The 19,579-nt window shown below is 39.1% G+C and overlaps 1 protein-coding gene across 2 annotated transcripts in view; it reads right to left on the reverse strand.

The window, feature by feature from the left end:
- HMG20A (high mobility group 20A) overlaps positions 1-19,579 on the reverse strand; it is an 83,534-nt gene that overhangs the window by 28,033 nt on the left and 35,922 nt on the right. The window contains exons 2-3 of one of the 2 annotated variants that reach the window (XM_053593368.1): positions 19,254-19,319; positions 13,740-13,832 (exon numbers count right to left, since the gene is read on the reverse strand). In XM_053593368.1, the coding sequence (XP_053449343.1) occupies positions 13,740-13,828 (89 nt within the window). In that variant the 5' untranslated portion in view covers positions 13,829-13,832; positions 19,254-19,319. The remainder of the gene's footprint in view (positions 1-13,739; positions 13,833-19,253; positions 19,320-19,579) is intronic. The other variant, XM_053593369.1, reaches the window with a different exon arrangement.

Below are 19,579 nucleotides of genomic sequence, written 5' to 3' on the forward strand. Positions count from 1 at the left end.
TGAGCAATATGATATCCTATAATAGCATAATAACAGGGGACTTTAACACTCCTCTTACAGAGCTGGACAGATCCTCTAAACAGAAATTAAACAAAAGATATAAAGGACTTAAATGAGACCCTAGAACAACTGTGCTTGATAGACGCATATAGTACACTCCATCCCAAAGATAAAGAGTATACATTCTTCTCATCGTCCCATGGAACATTCTCCAAAATTGATCATATCCTAGGCCACAAAACAAACTTCAACAGAATCAAAAGAATTGAAATTTTACCTTGTATCTTCTCAGACCAAAAGGCACTAAAGGTAGAACTCTACTCCAACAAAAATGTACAACCCCACACAAAGGCATGGAAATTAAACAACCTTCTGCTGCATGACAGTTGGGTGCAGGAAGAAATAAAAGGGGAAATCATTAACTTCCTTGAGCATGGCAACAATGAAGATATAAACTACTAAATACTGAGATAATGCAAAAGCAGTTTTAAGAGGAAAATTTATCGCTTTAGATGCCTACATTCGAAAAACAGAAAGAGAGTGCATCAATAAACTCACAAGCCATCTTATGGAATTGGAAAAAGGAGAACAATCTAAGCCTAAACCCAGCAGAAGAAAAGAAGTATCCACAATTAAATAAGAGATCAATGAAATTGAAAACAAAAAAATCATTCAGAAAATTAATGAAACAAGGAGTTGGTTTTTTTTTTTAAATAAATAAAATAGATAAACCTTTGGCCAGACTAAGAAGAAATAAAAAAGTAAAATCTCTAGTAACCTCAATCAGAAATGATAAAGGGGAAATAACAACTAATGCCACAGAGATACAAGAGATCATCTCTGAATACTACCAGAAACCATATGCTCAGAAATTTGACAAAGTGAAGGATCAGTATTTGGAATCACACCCTCTCCCTAGACTTAGCCGGAAGAAATAGAGCTCCTGAACAGACCAATTTCAAGCACTGAGATTAAAGAAACAATAAAAAAGCTTCCAACAAAAAAATGCCCTGGTCCGGAAGTCTTCACACCAGAATTCTATCAAACCTTCAAGGAAGAGCTTATTCCCATACTGCAGAAATTATTCCACGAGGAGGTAGGACTCCAGGAATCTCTGACTGGTGGGATCTGCCTATCATCACCCCTGTGAGGATACAGGGAGTCAGCGAGAGACTTCTGGACCCCAAGAGGAGGACTAAAACAGTGGAAAAATGGAAGTGGTCGAGTGTGTTCAATCTGTCTAAACCCGCCCGCAACTGTAAGTTCAGTAGCAGCAAGACTGCAAACCAGAAAGGCCTTACCTGTAAACTGTTATGGTGTCTTTGGACTTGGCACTCAGTTGAACTACCTTGGGGAGAGCCTGAGCGGGAGTGCGGAGAACTTTGGCCATTGTCTAGGGCCCCAGTCTGAGCCGCTGAGCCAGACGGAGCTAAGTGTTTGGCTGCGGGTCACAGAGAGCCATTGTGAGCGATCTGCCCCGGCAAGCTCCGCCCTCAGGGTCGCAGAGCTAGAATCGGGTGGGAGCTGGTAACCCAGCAACCAAGTAGCCTAAGGGTGGGGTCTGAGCCGCCTTGCAGCCCTAACCCTCAGGGGCAGAGTGAGACCGGTTTTGGCACACTGGGTAAGTGGATAGCCACTTCAGCAGTGATTCCAGCGACAAGCACTTTCCGGGGAAAGCTTCTGCTCAGCAAGTTTACAAGTCCAAAGTGCCTTTCAAGTGGGCTGAAGAGAGATTTAGGGTGTCTACCTGCTGGGGTTTGAGAAATCAGCAGCCTCCAGTCATATCAGAACTGTGATTAACATCTCATACCCCAGAAGACCACGTGTTGCCCAGACAATATTCAATAACATATATAATACTGCATTGTTTTTGGTTGTGTTATTTTTGTTTTTTTGGGGGGGGCTTGGTTGTTTTTTTTTGGTTTATTTTGATGTTGTTTCGTATTTTAATTTCAACCTTTTCCATACAGATCCTTTTTCTTTCTCAATTTTTCTAGTTTAATTATAATTTCCCATTGCTGCCTTTTTCAATAACTAGAACTTGATTTTTGCTAGTGTTTCTACCACTATTATTTGGTTTTTCACCCAATTTTATCCCGTAAAGTTTTCTGTTTGCTTGTTTTGGTTCGATTTATAGCATTTTTGTCTTTCCTCTCTACTTGGTGGAGGTGGGGTACTGTGTCTGATCAGGTTAGCAAAGAGCTGCTGACCTCAAGGGAACCACCCAACTGGGCACCCCCAGAAGGTAGGGTTTTTTTAAGGTTGTGTCAAAGTACCCTACTGTACACCTATATTGCTCTGTCTCCCTCTTCCTGTGCCTCTCCTCCTTCTGTCAATATTCCTTTTACCCACACCCTCTCCTTTCTCTATTTTTCTTTTTTTTTCTTATCACTTGGTCCTCCTTTCTTTCATCCCTTTTTTGCTCTTCAACCTTCTCACCGTTCTGGTCCTGTAACCCTTAATCCACAGGCACGAGAACTTAAAGAGCAAGAGGAAGTGAAAGGAAAATTAGGGCAAGGAAACAGATAAAAGAAATCACTCATGAGGAAGAATCAGCAGAAAACTCCAGGCAACATGAAGAACCAGTCCAGAACAACCCCGCCAAGGGACCATGAGGTAGCTACTGCAGAGGATTCCACCTATAAAGAAATGTTAGGAATGACAGAAAGGGAATTTAGAATACACATGTTGAAAACAATGAAAGAAATGATGGAAAAAATGAAGGAAACTGCTAATAAAGTGGAAAATAACCAAAAGGAAATCCAAAAACAGAATCAAATAAGAGATGAATGATATGAAGAATATAAAAAGGATATAGCAGAGTTGAAGGAACTGAAACAGTCAATTAGGGAACTTAAAGATGCAATGGAAAGTATCAGCAACAGGTTAGACCATGAAGAAGAAAGAATTTCAGAGGTAGAAGACAAAGTTCTTGAGATAACTCAGATAGTAAAAGAGGCAGAAAAGAAGAGAGAGAAAGCAGAACGTTCACTGTCAGAATTATGGGACTTTATGAAGCGTTCCAACATACGAGTTATAGGAATTCCAGAAGGGGAAGAAGAATGCCCCAGAGGAATGGAAGCCATACTAGAGAACATTATAAATAAAAATTTCCCAAATATCACCAAAGATTCTGACACACTACTTTCAGAGGGATATCGGACCCCAGGTCGCCTCAACTCTAACCAAGCTTCTCCAAGACACATTGTGATGAATCTGTCCAAAGTCAAGACAAAAGAAAAGATTCTGCAAGCTGCCAGGAGTAAGCGCCAGTAGACCTACAGGGGCAAATCCATCAGAGTGACCGCAGACTTCTCTAATGAAACTTTCCAAGCAAGAAGACAATGGTCATCTACCTTTAATCTACTTAAACAGAACAATTTCCACCACAGAATTCAGTAACCCTGCTAAGCTAAGCTTCAAAATTGACGGAGAAATCAAATCATTTACGGATATACAAACATTGAGGAAATTCGCCACAATAAGACCAGCTCTACAGGAAATACTTCAACCTGTTCTGCACACTGACCACCACAATGGATCAGCAGCAAAGTAAGAACTCAGAAATTAAAGGACAGAACCTAACCTCCACACTGAGCCAAAGATAAAACTAAGCAATGGACTCTCACAAAATAAGATGAATAGAATACTACCACACTTATCAATTATCTCAATAAATGTTAATGGCTTGAATTCCCCACTGAAGGGACATAGATTGCCTGACTGGATTAAAAAACACAAGCCATCCATTTCCTGTGTGCAAGAAATACACCTGGCTTCAAAAGACAAATTAAAGCTCCAAGTCAAACCAAAAGACAATTTTTCAGGCAAATGGAATTCAGAAGAAAAGAGGAGTTGCAATCTTATTTTCAGATACATGTGGATTTAAAGCAACTAGTGTCAAAAAAGACAAAGATGGTCACTTTATATTGGTCAAGGGAAAAATACAACAAGAAGACATTTCAATTCTAAATATTTATGCACCCAATTTAAATGCTCCCAGATTCTTGAAACAGACCTTACTTAGTCTGAGTAATATGATATCTGATAATACCATAATAACAGGGGACTTTAACACTCCTCTTACAGAGCTGGACAGATCCTCTAAACAGAAATTGAACAAAGATATAAGAGATTTAAATGAGTCCCTAGAACAACTGTGCTTGATAGACGCATATAGAACACTCCACCCCAAAGATAAAGAATATGCATTCTTCTCATCACCCCATGGAACATTCTCCAAAACTGATCGTATCCTGGGACACAAAACAAACTTCAACAGAATCAATAGAATTGAAATTTTACCTTGTATCTTCTCAGACCATAAGGCACTAAAGGTGGAACTCAACTCTAACAAATAAACGCTTGACCCCACCCAAAGGCATGGAAATTAAACAATCTTCTGTTGAATAACAGATGGGTGCAGGAAGAAATAAAACAGGAAATCATTAACTTCCTTGAGCATAACAACAATGAAGACACAAGCTACCAAAACCTGTGGGATACTGCAAAAGCAGTTTTGAGAGGAAAATTCATCGCTTTAGATGCCTACATTCGAAAAACAGAAAGAGAGCACATCAACAATCTCACAAGAGATCTTATGGAATTGGAAAAAGAAGAACAATCTAAGCCTAAACTCAGTAGAAGAAAAGAAATATGCAAAATCAAATCAGAGATCAATGAAATTGAAAACAAAAGAATCATTCAGAAAATTAATGAATCAAGGAGTTGGTTTTTGAAAAAATAAATAAAATAGATAAACCATTGGCCAGACTAACGAGGAATAGAAAAGTAAAATCTCTAGTAACCTCAATCAGAAATGATAAAGGGGAAATAACAACTGATCCCACAGAGATACAAGAGATCATCTCTGAATACTACCAGAAACTCTATGCCCAGAAATTTGACAATGTGAAGGAAATGGATAAATACTTGGAATCACACCATCTCCCTAGACTCAGCCAGGAAGAAATAGAGCTCCTGAACAGACCAATTTTAAGCACCGAGATCAAAGAAACAATAAAAAATCTTCCAACCAAAAAATGCCCTGGTCCAGATGGCTTCACTCCAGGATTCTATAAAACTTTCAAGGAAGAGCTTATTCCTGTACTGCAGAAATTATTCCAAAAAATTGAGGAAGAAGGAATCTTCCCCAACACATTCTATGTAGCAAACATCACCCGGATACCAAAACCAGGAAAAGACCCAAACAAAAAGGAGAAGTTTAGACCAATCTCACACATGAATATAGATGCAAAAATTCACAACAAAATCCTAGCCAATAGATTACAGCTTATCATCAAAAAAGTCATTCATCATGATCAAGTAGGCTTCATCCCAGGGATGCAAGGCTGGTTTAACATATGCAAGTCCATAAACGTTATCCACCATATTAACAGTGGCAAAAATAAAGATCACATGATCCTCTCAATAGATGCAGAAAAAGCATTTGATAAAATCCAGCATCCTTTTCTAATTAGAACACTGAAGAGTATAGGCATAGGTGGCACATTTCTAAAACTGATGGAAGCTATCTATGACAAACCCACAGCCAATATTTTACTGAATCGAGTAGAACTGAAAGCTTTTCCTCTTAGAACTGGAACCAGACAAGGTTATCCTCTGTCACCTTTACTATTCAACATAGTGCTGGAAGTTCTAGCCAATACAATTAGGCGAGACAAGGAAATAAAGGGAATCCAAATGGGAGCAGAGGAGCTCAAACTCTCCCTCTTTGCTGACGACCTGATCTTATACTTAGAGAACCCCGAAGACTCAACCACAAGACTCCTAGAAGTCATCAAAAAATACAGTAATGTTTCAGGATATAAAATGAATGTCCACAAGTCAGTAGCCTTTGTATACACCAATAACAGTCAAGATGAGAAGCTAATTAAGGACACAACTCCCTTCACCATAGTTTCAAAGAAAATGAAATACCTAGGAATATACCTAACGAATGAGGTGATGGACCTCTATAAAGAAAACTATGAAATCCTCAGAAAGGAAATAGCAGAGGATATTAACAAATGGAAGAACATACCATGCTGATGGACGGGAAGAATCAACATTGTTAAAATGTCTATACTTCCCAAAGCAATCTACCTATTCAATGCCATTCCTATCAAAATACCAACATCATACTTTCAAGATTTGGAAAAAATGATTCTGCGTTTTGTACGGAACTGGAAAAAACCCCGTATAGCTAAGGCAGTTCTTAGTAATAAAAATAAAGCTGGGGGCATCAGCATACCAGATTTTAGTCTGTACTACAAAGCCATAGTGCTCAAGACAGCATAGTACTGGCACAAAAACAGAGACATAGACACTTGGAATCGAACTGAAAAACAAGAAATGAAACTAACATCTTACAACCACCTAATCTTCGATAAACCAAACAAGAACATACCTTTGGGGAAAGACTCCCTATTCCATAAATGGTGTTGGGAGAACTGGATGTCTACATGTAAAAGACTGAAACTGGACCCACACCTTTCCCCACTCACAAAAATTGATTCAACATGGACAAAGGACTTAAAGTTAAGGCATGAAACAATAAAAATCCTCAAAGAAAGCATAGGAAAAACACTGGAAGATATTGGCCTGGGGAAAGACTTGATGAAGAAGACTGCCATGGCAATTGCAACAACAACAAAAATAAACAAATGGGACTTCATTAAACTGAAAAGGTTCTGTACAGCTAAGGAGACAATAACCAAAGCAAAGAGACAACCTACACAATGGGAAAGGATATTTGCATATTTTCAATCAGACAAAAGCTTGATAACTAGGATCTATAGAGAACTCAAATTAATCCACATGAAAAAAGCCAACAATCCCATATATCAATGGGCAGGAGACATGAATAGAACTTTCTCTAAAGATGACAGACGAATGGCTAACAAACATATGAAAAAATGTTCATCATCGCTTTATATTAGAGAAATGCAAATCAAAACAACCCTGAGATATTATCTAACCCCAATGAGAACGGCCTACATCACAAATCTCAAAACTGCAGATGCTGGCGTGGATGTGGAGAGAAGGGAACACTTTTACACTGCTGGTGGGACTGCAAACTAGTACAACCTTTCTGGAAGGAAGTATGGAGAAACCTCAAAGCACTCAAGCTAGACCTCCCATTTGATCCTGCAATCCCATTACTGGGCGTCTACCCTGAAGGAAAAAAATCCTTTTATCATAAGGACACTTGTACTAGACTGTTTATTGCAGCTCAATTTACAATCGCCAAAATGTGGAAACAGCCTAAATGCCCACCAATCCAGGAATGGATTAACAAGCTGTGGTATATGTATACCATGGAATACTATTCAGCCATTAAAAAAAAATGGAGACTTTACATCCTTGGTATTAACCTGGATGGAAGTGGAAGACATAATTCTTAGTAAAGCATCACAAGAATGGAGAAGCATGAATCCTATGTACTCAATTTTGATATGAGGACAATTAATGACAAGGTTATGGGGGGGAAGCAGAAGGAGGGAGGGGGGTGGGGCCTTGGTGTGTGTCACACTTTATGGGGGTAAGACATGATTGCAAGAGGTACTTTACCTGAGAATTGCAATCAGTGTAACCTGGCTTATTGTACCCTCAATGAATCCCCAACAATCAAAAATAATAATAAAAAAAAAAAAAAAGAAATTATTCCAAAAAATTGAGGAGGAAGGAATCTTCCCCAACACATTCTATGAACCAAACATCACCCTGATACCAAAAAGCAGGAAAAGACCCCACTAAAAAGGAGAATTTCAAACCAATTTCACTAATGAATATGGATGCAAAAATTCTCAACAAAATCCTAGCCAATAGATTACAGCTTATCATCAAAAAAGTCATACATCATGATCAAGTAGGTATCATCTCCGGGATGCAAGCCTGGTTTAACATACGCAGGTCCATAAACATTATCCACTGTATTAATAGAAGCAAAAACAAAGACCATGTGATCCTTTCAACTGAAGCAGAAAAAGCATTCGATAAAATCCAGCATTGTTTTCTAATTAGAACACTGAAGAGTATAGGCATAGGTGGCACATTTCTTAAACTGATAGAAGCTATCTATGACAAATTCACAGCTAATATGGTACTGAATGGAGTAAAACCGAAAGTTTTCCTCTTAGAACTGGAAACAAAGTGGTCGTCTGTCACCATTACTATTCAACATAGTGCTGAAGTTGTAGAGAATACAATTAGGCAAGACAAGGAAATAAAGGGCATCTAAATTGGAGCAGAGGAGGTCAAACTCTCCCTCTTTGTTGACGATATGATCTTATACTTAGAGAATCCCAAAGATTCAACCACAAGACTCCTGGAAGTCATCAAAAAATACAGTTATGTCTCAGGATATAAAATCAATGTCCACAAATCAGTAGCCTTTGTATACGCTAATAACAGTCAAGATGAGAGGCTAATTAAGGACACAACGTCCTTCACCATAGCTTCAAAGAAAAGGAAATATCTAGGAATATACCTAACAAAGGAGGTGAAGGACCTCTGTAAAGAAAATTATAAAATCCTAAGAAAGGAAATAGCAGAGAATATTAACAAATGGAATATACCATGCTCAAGGCTGGGAAGAATCAACATTGTTAAAATGTCTATACTTCCCAAAGTAATCTACCTATTCAATGCCATCCCTATTAAAATACCAACATTATACTTTCAAGATTTGGAAAAAATCTTGCATTTTGTATGGAACCAGAAAACCCCCTGGATAGCTAAGGCAGTTCTTAGTAAAAAAACAAAGCTGGGGGAATCACCATACCAGATTTTAAGCTGTACTACAAAGCCATAGTACAACACTAGTGGTCAAGACAGCACGGTACTGGCACAAAAATAGAGACATAGACATTTGGAATCGAATAGAAAACCAGAAAATGAAACTAACATCTTATAACCACCTAATCTTCGATAAACCAAACAAGAACATACCTTGGGGGAAAGACTCCCTATTCAATAAATAATGCTGGGAGAACTGGATATCCACATGTAAAAGACTGAAACTGGACCCACACCTTTCTCCACAAAAAGTGAGAACTGGATATCCTAGTTATAGGATGTACTCGTCATCCCTAATTTTTAAAGAAATGCAAATCCAAACCACCCTGAGATTCCATCTAACCCCAGCGAGAATGGCCCACATCACAAAATCTCAAAACTGATGGATGAAGGACTTAAATTTAAGGCATAAAACAATAAAAATCCTCAAAGAAAGTATAGGAAAAACACTAGAAGATATTGCCCTGGGGAAAGACTTGATGAAGAAGACTGCCATGGCAATTGCAACAACAACAAAAATAAACAAATGGGACTTCATTAAACTGAAAAGCTTCTGTTCAGCTAAGGAGACAACAACCAAAGCAAACAGAGAACCTACACTATGGGGAAGGATATTTGCATATCTTGAATCAGACAAAAGCTTGATAAGTAGGATCTATAGAGAACTCAAATTAATCCACATGAAAAAAGTCAACAATCCCATATATCAATGGGCAAGAGACACGAATAGAATCTTCTCTAAAGAAGACAGACGAATGGTTAACAAACATATGAAAAAATGTTCATCATCGCTTTATATTAGAGAAATGCAAATCAAAACCACCGTGAGATAGCATCTAGCCCCAGTGAGAATGGCCCACATCACAAAATCTCAAAACTACAGATGGTGGCGTGGACGTGGAGAGAAGGGAACACTTTTACACTGCTGGTGGGACTGCAAACTAGTACAACCTTTCTGGAAGGAAGTATGAAGAAACCTCAAAGCACTCAAGCTAGACCTCCCATTTGATCCTGCAATCCCATTACTGGGCATCTACCCAGAAGGAAAAAAAATCCTTTTATCATAAGGACACTTGCACTAGACTGTTTATTGCAGCTCAATTTACAATCCCCAAAATGTGGAAACAGCTTAAATGGCCACCAACCCAGGAATGGATTAACAAGCTGTGATATATTTACACCATGGAATACTATTCAGCCATTAAAAAAATGAAGACTTTACATCCTTTGTATTAACCTGGATAGAAGTGGAACACATTATTCTTAGTAAAGCATCACAAGAATGGAGAAGCATGACTCCTATGTACTCAATTTTGATATGAGGACAATTAAGGACATGCTGGGAGTGGGGAAAGGAAGAGCAGAGAGACGGAAGAAGGGAGGGGCGTGTGCCACACATTTTGGGGGCAAGACACAATTGTAAGAGGGAATTTACCGAAGAAATGCAAGAAGTGCAACTGGTTTCTTGTACCCTCAATGAATCCCCAACAATAAATTAAAAAAAAAAAAAGGTTAAGTAAAAGAAGCTATGAAATCAATGCCAACCACGTTCTTTGAAAAGAGGTACCATCAGAAATACGGTTTGATTTTGGCAGTGTTATTTTTCAAATACTTTAATCATTTTAGATGTATTAGGCAACTTGTTCTTTCACTGTCATTCTCATTTCAATTGTGCCATCAATTCTGAAGTTACCAACTCTTGTACATTCTTATTTCAGTAAAATATGAGAACTGGGTTTGGGAAAGAGTACTAATACCATGAATCCCCGACTGATGTGGACAGGAGTCAGAAGGGAGTGATCTAATTTGTCAAATGCCCTTCTGAAAAGTGAATGAAAACTGAAAAAAAAAACAAGGCTCTTTTGTTACCATGAATGAGTTGTCCATGCTCCTAACTAAAGCCAACAACCCTTCCATTTATGCACTGGGTTCCAGATTCTCCTGCCTTCTCAAGGACAAGTTTTTAGCAACTTTGCCCTTTCTGGTAATACCAATTCTTTTCCCTCTACAGGGAAACAAGCATATATGCATATACAAGCAAATGTGTTTGATATTAGTCCTCTTAAAACAAAATGAAGAACAAAATACTCTTTGAATCCTACTTCTAGTTAAGGCACTCATTTTCTCTTTTCTTTTATAGCAAAACTCCTCAAAAGAACTTGTTTATACTTCTAATTTTTCTCCTCCCATTCTCTCTTAAACCCCTTTCAAAAGAGATACATGTTTACAACTCTTGTCAAGGTCACCGATGACATCCATGCTAAATCCAATGTCATTTCTCAGCCCTCAAGTTACCTATCAGAAGCATCTGACATAGCACATCTCTTCCTCTCCCTTGAAATAGTTTTTCTTTCTTGGTTTCCAGACTCTTCACTTCTCTCTGTTTCTGGTACCTTTTTAGCTACTCACTTTTCTGTTGACTCTTCCTCTTCTGCCTGACTTCTAAATGCTGGGATAGCCCAGAGCTCAGGCTTTAGATTTCTTCTTTCTTCCACTACACAGTCTGCATTTCTTTGGTGATCTCATCCAGTCTCAGGGCTACAAGTATTAGTCATATGCTGCTGACTCCCAACTTTCTCTTTTTAGCCTAAATCTCCTTTAACTTCAGAACCTGCATCAAACTGCCTATTTGACATCTCACTTAGATATCTAATAAGCAATTCCAATTTAAATTTCCAAAACTCAGCTCCTAAAATTAATTCCCTCCCCTTCCTGTTCAATTTTCCTCATTTACTTAGTGGCAACTCCAGCCCTTCATGTAGTTAGGCTAAAACTCTGGAGTTGTCCTTGACTGCTTTTATTCTCCCTTCTCACATTGGTTATCTGGTTGTTCAGGCAAATCTTATTTGGTATACCTTCAAAATGTATCAAGAGTTCTATACTCACTACCCCTCACCCCCACCCCCAATTCTCATTATGTTTAAAACATACTTTAGTGAGGTTTTTTGCCCCTACTACCCCAGCAGGCATACTGCTGTCAAAGTCACCAGTGATGTTCTTTAGGTCATCTTTCTCCTCAATTATTCCAAGAGACTCCTAATTGGTCTCCTTGCTCTAGCCCCTGCTCCCTTCACTTTCTACTGAACACAAGAGTCAGAGGGATCTTATTAAAAACAAGTCAGATTATATCATTCTGTTTGAGTCCCACTGGTGCTTTCCCCCTTCACTCAGAGGAAAAGTCAAGGTATTTATTCTGACCTCTCAAGTTCTGCAGAATCTAATCCCTTATTACTCAAAGTATGGGCCTCATACCAGCAGCACTGGCATTATCTGGAATCCTGCCTGTTAGACGTGTGTCTCTAAGTCAGACTTTCTAAGTAAGAACTGCATTTCAATAAACTCTGTAGGCAATTCCTATGTACAATAAAGCCTAAGAAGCACTGATGTGAGCCCTTTACTGCCCCTTCTCTACTGTGGCTCCAGTCACAAGGGCTTCCTGGTTATTTCTCCCCTGCCTCTTTATAATTTTTTAATAGGATAAGGGGTACAAACTGATTCTGGTACCTGTATATATTGTATGATGGTGAAGTCTGGGTTTACGCGCTCATCACCCTAATAGTGTACATTGTATCCCATAAATAAATTTTTCAACCCTCACCCCCTCATTCTGGCTATTTCTGTAATGTGGAAACACTTCTACCGCAGGGCTTCTGCACCCACTCCTCTCCCTGTCATTAGTTCTTTCCCAGAGAACTGCGTGTTAGTTACCTTACTTCTTTCAGGTCTTCATTCAAGTCACTTACTCATGAAACACTTTCTGGACCAGCCTGTCTAAAACTGTTCTGCTAAACTCTACCTATGCCTTTTCCCCTTTATTTTTTTTATCCATAGTTCTCATTAACGTAGGATGTATTTTACTTATTTATCCTGTTTATTGTCTGACTTGCACAGTAGAATTTGAACTCTAAAGGGGCTAGGATTTTTCTTTTGATCATTGCTTTATATCGAATGCCTGAAACATTGGCATAGGGTAGACACTCAGAAAATTTTTACTGAACGAATGGCATTTATTAACTAGGTAGCCTTTAGAAAAGTCTTAGAGAACAGTTTTATCTGAGTAGTGAAGTCAAAGCAGAAATAATGAGGTGAGAAATGAGTGTGAGAGAAGGAAACAGAATTATGAAACTAAAGTGCTCTGAAGAATATTAAAATAATTCATTTTAGGGATTAGCTAGCACTTCAATCTATTAATGAGTATATTTCTTCTTTGGCAAAAACTTCTAAATCTCTGGAAAAGAAAAAATTCAAAAGTAACAGAGGTTTTCAAGGGAAGAGGGAGACTATTGCTATTAATCCTTTTCTATACTCCTGTACACATTTGTCCAAAGATTGCATAGAAAGGAAATGGGGAGGAATAAAAGGAACAAAAATCAGCTAAAGCTCCCAAACATTTGAATAAAGAATGCTATTAAAAAATGTGATCTTTGGGAAAAGAACTATTTTAGTATCTGTGGCAATGTGAACAGAAAATGCATTTTTTTTTCTTTTCTTTCTTTTTTTTTTTTTGTAGAGACAGAGTCTCACTTTATGGCCCGCGGTAGAGTGCCATGGCATCACACAGCTCACAGCAACCTCCAACTCCTGGGCTTAAGCGATTCTCTTGCCTCAGCCTCCCGTGTAGCTGGGACTACAGGCGTTTTTTTTTCTTTTCTAAACAGCTAGCTCTGTGGCAGGTATTTCCTTAAAAAGGTGACTATATAATTTTCTTAACTGGAGTCATGAGATCCCACACATTCCTGTACCAGTTCATAGGAACCAGAGCACTGCCAAATGCAGATTAAAAAGTGGCTTGGGATGGCTCTTACTCTCTTTGCAAAGTGCAATAAATGTAGCTTCTATTCTTCTGATGTAAAACTGCTTCTTTAGCAATTCATACTTTGTTAGCAGCTTTGTTTTGAAGCCAATGCAGAGAGGCCCAATGTCCCAAAGCAGCTGCTTACCCAGTTGTAGCTAGGTCATTACTCTCCTTGGAGCCATCTTCATCTGCAAAAAGGGGTGGCAGGGTAGAACTAGTCATCAAGCTTTCCATCTCTCTGAAAGGAAGAGAGAATAAAAAAAAGTTAATGGCTTAATTACTTTCAGTTTGAGTTCCACTAATTTAATAGCCAGCTTTCCTTTACTTTATTATCACATCAGCAACAGAATAGACCCTGACCTAAATATTTATTTTCCTGACTTGGACACATCAATTTAAACTCTATAGTCAATGTGCTTTTAAAGCCTGGTCTTATCAATTGACCAGAATAAAAACAAGTTACATTTTAAGAACTGGGACACAGTTTGGAAAATTCCTTTTTATTCGCCCAGAATATCTTCAAAAGTATTCTTCATTTCCTGTAGCAATTGTTAAAGAGAGCAACTCAGAAACAACTGCAACCCTGAGCAAGTTATTTAATCTCTCTGAGCTACAATTTTACCATCTTAGACACAGACAAAATTGCTGACTTAACCCATGGGGTTATCGTAAGGGATTAAATTGAAAGTGCTTCATAAACAGAGAAAGGCTAAGATAGTAAGTTCTTTGACTACTACTATATAAAGAAAGGTATTGTTATTACGGCACTACCAGTTTTCAGTCCCAGATGAATCATCCTTAGATTAAATGGTGACAAAGTGAGCCCTCCAAAAGGAAATAATGCAAAGGAAGTTGAGGATGGAAGGCATACTGATGCGGCTCTGAGTCAAAGAAAACACACTTCCAGGTCAGAAATATGTTCCACATCACCATCCTAACCAAGAGCAGAAATAGCATGCACCTGGGCACAGGAAACAAGTAAGCTTAACTGAAGAAAACAAATCACAAGAAATTGAGGTTATTAGACTGAAAGGATAAAAGGACAACGTGATAAAGAGAATAGTTTCATTTAGCATGTCACTACAAAGAAATATTTTTCCTTTTCAAGGCTTACCACTAAAGGGCTTAACCCCATATAGATAAAAGCAGCAGCTTTCCAATCATCATGAAAGTGATATTCAAATAAAACATTCAATAGTGACCCCAAACATCAGCCACTTAAGTGGAATTACAAAGCATTCAAGAAAAAGAGTGCCTCAATAAACCAGAAGAATTGAGAAGCAAATTATGAATTCACTTAGGAACTTCCTCAGCAGTTATTTCAGATGCTGCTGCTGCGGAGACCTAGTGAAACACATTTAAAAGGAAAGCACAGCAGCTAATGCAGTTCTAGGATTCATTCCATTGACGTGGAAATATGAAGAAAATGCAGATGACACAACCATGTTCTCAATGTTCAACAGAATAATTTATTTCCAAAGATAACACTAATGTTTTCTTTCTTAGTCTTACTTATTTTCACTCTAAATTTATTAGTTAGCAGACTAAGTATCACAAATAGCTTAATATTAAAAAAATCAATCTCTATACATATATTGCCCATTTTACTGGGGAAAGCAAGAAAGGTAGAGAGAGGAACTTCCCACTCAACCATAGAGTAAGTTTATTCCACTGCAGGGATACTTGCTAACTTTTTTCAGTTCCTTCAAGAGAAGGTGTTTGCAAATGGAATGGCTCTAATAAATGCCACAAAATTCCATTCTAAATGTAGAATCATCTTGACTCAGTGTACTTATTATTATTTTCTTTTTGAGACAGAGTTTCATTTTGTTGCCCTCGAAAGTGCCATGGCGTCATAGCCCACAGCAACCTCAAACTCTTGGACCCAAGTGATCCTTTCGACTCAGCTGCCCCAGTAGGTGGGACTACAGGAGCCTGCCACAATGTCCGGCTGTTTTTAGAGAGGAGGTCTTGCTTTTGCTCAGGCTGGTCTCAAACCTGTGAGCTCAGGGAATCCACCCACCTTGGCCTCCTAGAGTGCAGGGATTACAGGTGTGAACTACCATGCCCGGCTCAAGTGTACTTAAAAAAAACTTTTTATTGAGATAGGGTCTCTATCTATTGCCTAGGCCAGGCATCCTCAAACTTTTTAAATGGGGCCAATTCACTGTCCCTCAGACCGTTGGAGGGCTGGACTATAGTTAAAAAAAAAAAAAAAAAGAGGGTGGCGCCTGTGGCTCAGTGAGTAGGGCGCCAGCCCCATATGCCGAGGGTGGCGGGTTCAAACCCAGCCCCGGCCAAACTGCAACCAAAAAATAGCCGGGCGTTGTGGCGGGCGCCTGTAGTCCCAGCTGCTCGGGAGGCTGAGGCAAGAGAATCGCGTAAGCCCAAGAGTTAAGAGGTTGCTGTGAGCCGTGTGATGCCACGGCACTCTACCCGAGGGCGGTACAGTGAGACTCTGTCTCTACATAAAAAAAGAACAAATTCCTATGCACGCCTTGCATATCTTATTTTGAAGTAAAAAACAAAACAGGAACAAATACAATTCACACTGCTTCATGTGGCCCGTGGGCCGCAGTTTGAGGACGCCTGGCATAGGCTAAAGTACAGTGGCATCATCATAAGTCACTGCAACCTCAAACTCTGGAGGCTCCAGCAATTCTCTTCCTGTTTCAGCCTCCTGAGTAGCTAGGACAACAGGCACAGGCCAGCATATCTGGCTAAGTTTTCTATTTTTTGTAGAAACTAGGGTCTCACTCTCGCTCAGGCTGGTCTCAAACGCCTGGCCTCAAGTAATCCTCCTTGACTTCCAGGAGCTGCCTTGGCTTCCTGGAGCTCTAGAATTATAGGTGTGAACCTCTGTGGCCTAGCCTTTAAGTATTTATTTATTTTTTTCAGACAGACTCTCACTCTAGCGCCCCAGGCTAGAGTACTGTGGTATCAGCCTAGCTCACAGGAATCTCATATTCCTGGGACTACGAGATCCTCCTGCCTCAGCCTGTACAGGTGGCTGGGACTACAGGTGCTTGGCTAGTTTTTTTATTTTTAGTAGAGACACAGGTTTGCTTTTGCTTAAGCTTGCCTCAAACTCCTGATCTCAAGTGATCCTACCACCTTGGTCTCCCACAGTGCTAGGATTACAGGTATAAAACACCATGACCTGCCCAATAAGTTTTAATTCACATTATAAAAAGACCAGTAGAACCTGGGCTTTAAAGGCTGCTAACATCACCTTACACCAGTGCTAATGTTCATTTTACCAAAAGAAAACTACTAGACATCATACAGACAATTGTAATGAGCAAGCAATCAAATGGCCAGTTATATACTCCCAGACTTTACAAGGACTCATTTAACTGGCTTTTTCCTAAGAGTGTCCCTAGAAATCAACACCCTTTGAAGAACCTCAAGATTCAGCATTTGAAGCTCTTGGCATTGGTCCCATAACCTCGAAAGAGGATATATTATCTGGTGGGGGGACAAATGAAGTGTCTTCATTTACTACGCCAACATTACCCTGTGTGGGGAGGCAGCTGGATAACACAACCTTAACAACATATAAACAGATCATATAAACAAAGGAAGTTCAGAGAACACACATTTATTCCTTTTTGTCCTTTCTATCTTAAGTTTATTTTACTCAACCCATATGGCTTCAGATGTATTTTCACAGTGTTACAGAGTAGTCAGGTCCCTAAGCAATGAGTAATAAAGTGGGTGGAAGGTTAAGGGGCCAAGATCAACAAAAGAAGGAAATGAAGAAAAGTCCAGTGAAGCCCAAAGGCCTCTAAACTAGTCCAATAAGTTAGAAAATAAAATGATTCCTAAGAACACAGTTGTGATCCTGCAAGAGTGTTTTTCATATGGTTTGTGAGGGAGTGATTCAAGATGAATCATGGCTACCAAGCCACTATTTGCCAAGAGCCCTTCACATGTATCATCTGTGCCTGATGTCTTAATACAGAGGTCACAATGAACTTTGAAATTCTATGCAAAGCACTTAAAAAAAATGTAATGAATGCTTCTCTGTAAAGGGAAAGAAGAGAAATTTGTACAAAGGCAAAGCTATATAAAAGTTTGGTTTACCACTGCAGTTTACATAAATAGGTTCATCATGCAGATGGCTCCTAGTAGAGGGGACTTAACCCAGTGATGGATTCTACCTGGAGGCCTCACAAATAATGGTAATATCTTGGCCTTACACTTTGAACCAGAGTTGGGACCTTGGTTTTAGAAATCCTCATATTCCCTCTAACACTACCCACTCCCTGAAAAAACAAAAAGAAAAACAAAAATATTGATGCATAAAACAGAGTGCCAGTTTAAAATATCTTAAGCATACTAGATGCTTATTAACCAATGAACACATTCTCTCTCTGTAGTAATATGGGGAGTCAAATCATAATCAGAACATTGCTTTGGTCAATATAAGTCCAGAATAAAGGAAATTAGGAGCTATACAGGGTTACTCCCTACAAAGATCCAGCAACAATAGAGTGATCCCACTGGTGTCTAATCTGGGAGAGACACCTCGCCAACTTGAGGACAGCCAAAGGCAATGGTGAAAAACAATCATGAGGCGAAATCAACAGAAAAACTCTGGCAATATGAATAATCAGAGTAGTCCACTCCCCCAAGAAACAATAAGGCAGACACAGCACAAGATCCCATGCACAAACAAATAGCTGAGGTGTCAGAAATTGAATTCAGAATCTGGATAGCAAATAAGATCGAATTAGAATTCCAAGCAGTAATCCAAAAGATGTCTCAAGAATTCAACGAATTCAAAGACCAAATGACCAAAGATTTTGACACGTTGAGTCAAGAAGTTACAGCCCTCAAAGATCTGAGAAACATAGTAGAATCCCTCAGTAACAAAATGGAGCAAGCAGAAGACAGGATTTCTGATATTGAAGACAAAGCTTTCGAACGCTCCCAAACTCTCAAAGAGGAAGAGAAATGGAGAGCAAAAACAGATCACTCTCTCACAGAGCTCTGGGATAATTTTAAGAAAACCAATATTTGTCTTATACGGATCCCCGAAAGCGATGAAGTGGCTTCACAAGGCACAGAGTCTCTTCTTCATGAGATTATGAAAGAGAACTTTCCAGACATGCCAAGAGATTCTGAAATTCAGACAGCAGACAGTTTCAGAACTCTAGCACAACTCAACCCAAATAAGACATCCCCCAGACACATCATAATCAATTTCACTAAAGTTAATATGAAGGAGAAAATTCTGAGGGCAGCCAGACGAAAGAAAACCATTACCTACAAGGGGAAGAATATTAGAATAACTACAGATCTCTCTGCTGAAACCTTTCAAGCTAGAAGAGGATGGTCATTGACTTTTAATCTCCCAAAACAAAATAACTTTCAACCCAGGATCCTGTACACAGCTAAAGTGAGTTTCATTTATGATGGAGAAATTAAATACTTCAATGACATTCACATGTTGAAGAAATTTGCCGGGCGGCGCCTGTTGCTCAAGGAGTAGGGCGCCGGTCCCATATGCCGGAGGTGGCGGGTTCAAACCCAGCACCGGCCAAAAACCACACAAAAAAAAGAAATTTGCCATAACTAAACCAGCTCTCCAGGATATTCTCAGACCTATCCTCCATAAAGACCAGCACAATCCCCACCACAAAAGTAAACTCACCCAGAAACTTTTGATCAAATTCCAACTTCCACAGTCGCAAAAGGATTAAAAATGTCCACCGGACTCCTGAAAGACATATCAATATTCTCAATTAATGTGAATGGTTTAAATTGTCCTCTAAAGAGACACAAGTTGGCTGACTGGATACAAAAACTCAAGCCAGATATCTGCTGCATACAAGAATCACATCTTACATTAAAAGACAAATTTAGACTTAAGGTGAAGGGATGGTCATCTATATTCCAGGCAAATGGAAAGCAGAAAAAAGCAGACACTGCAATCCTATTTGCAGTACAACAGGCTTTAAACCAACCAAAATAAGACTG

This window comes from Nycticebus coucang, chromosome 6 (genome assembly GCF_027406575.1).
Source record: "Nycticebus coucang isolate mNycCou1 chromosome 6, mNycCou1.pri, whole genome shotgun sequence".
Taxonomy (NCBI): Eukaryota; Metazoa; Chordata; class Mammalia; order Primates; family Lorisidae; genus Nycticebus; species Nycticebus coucang.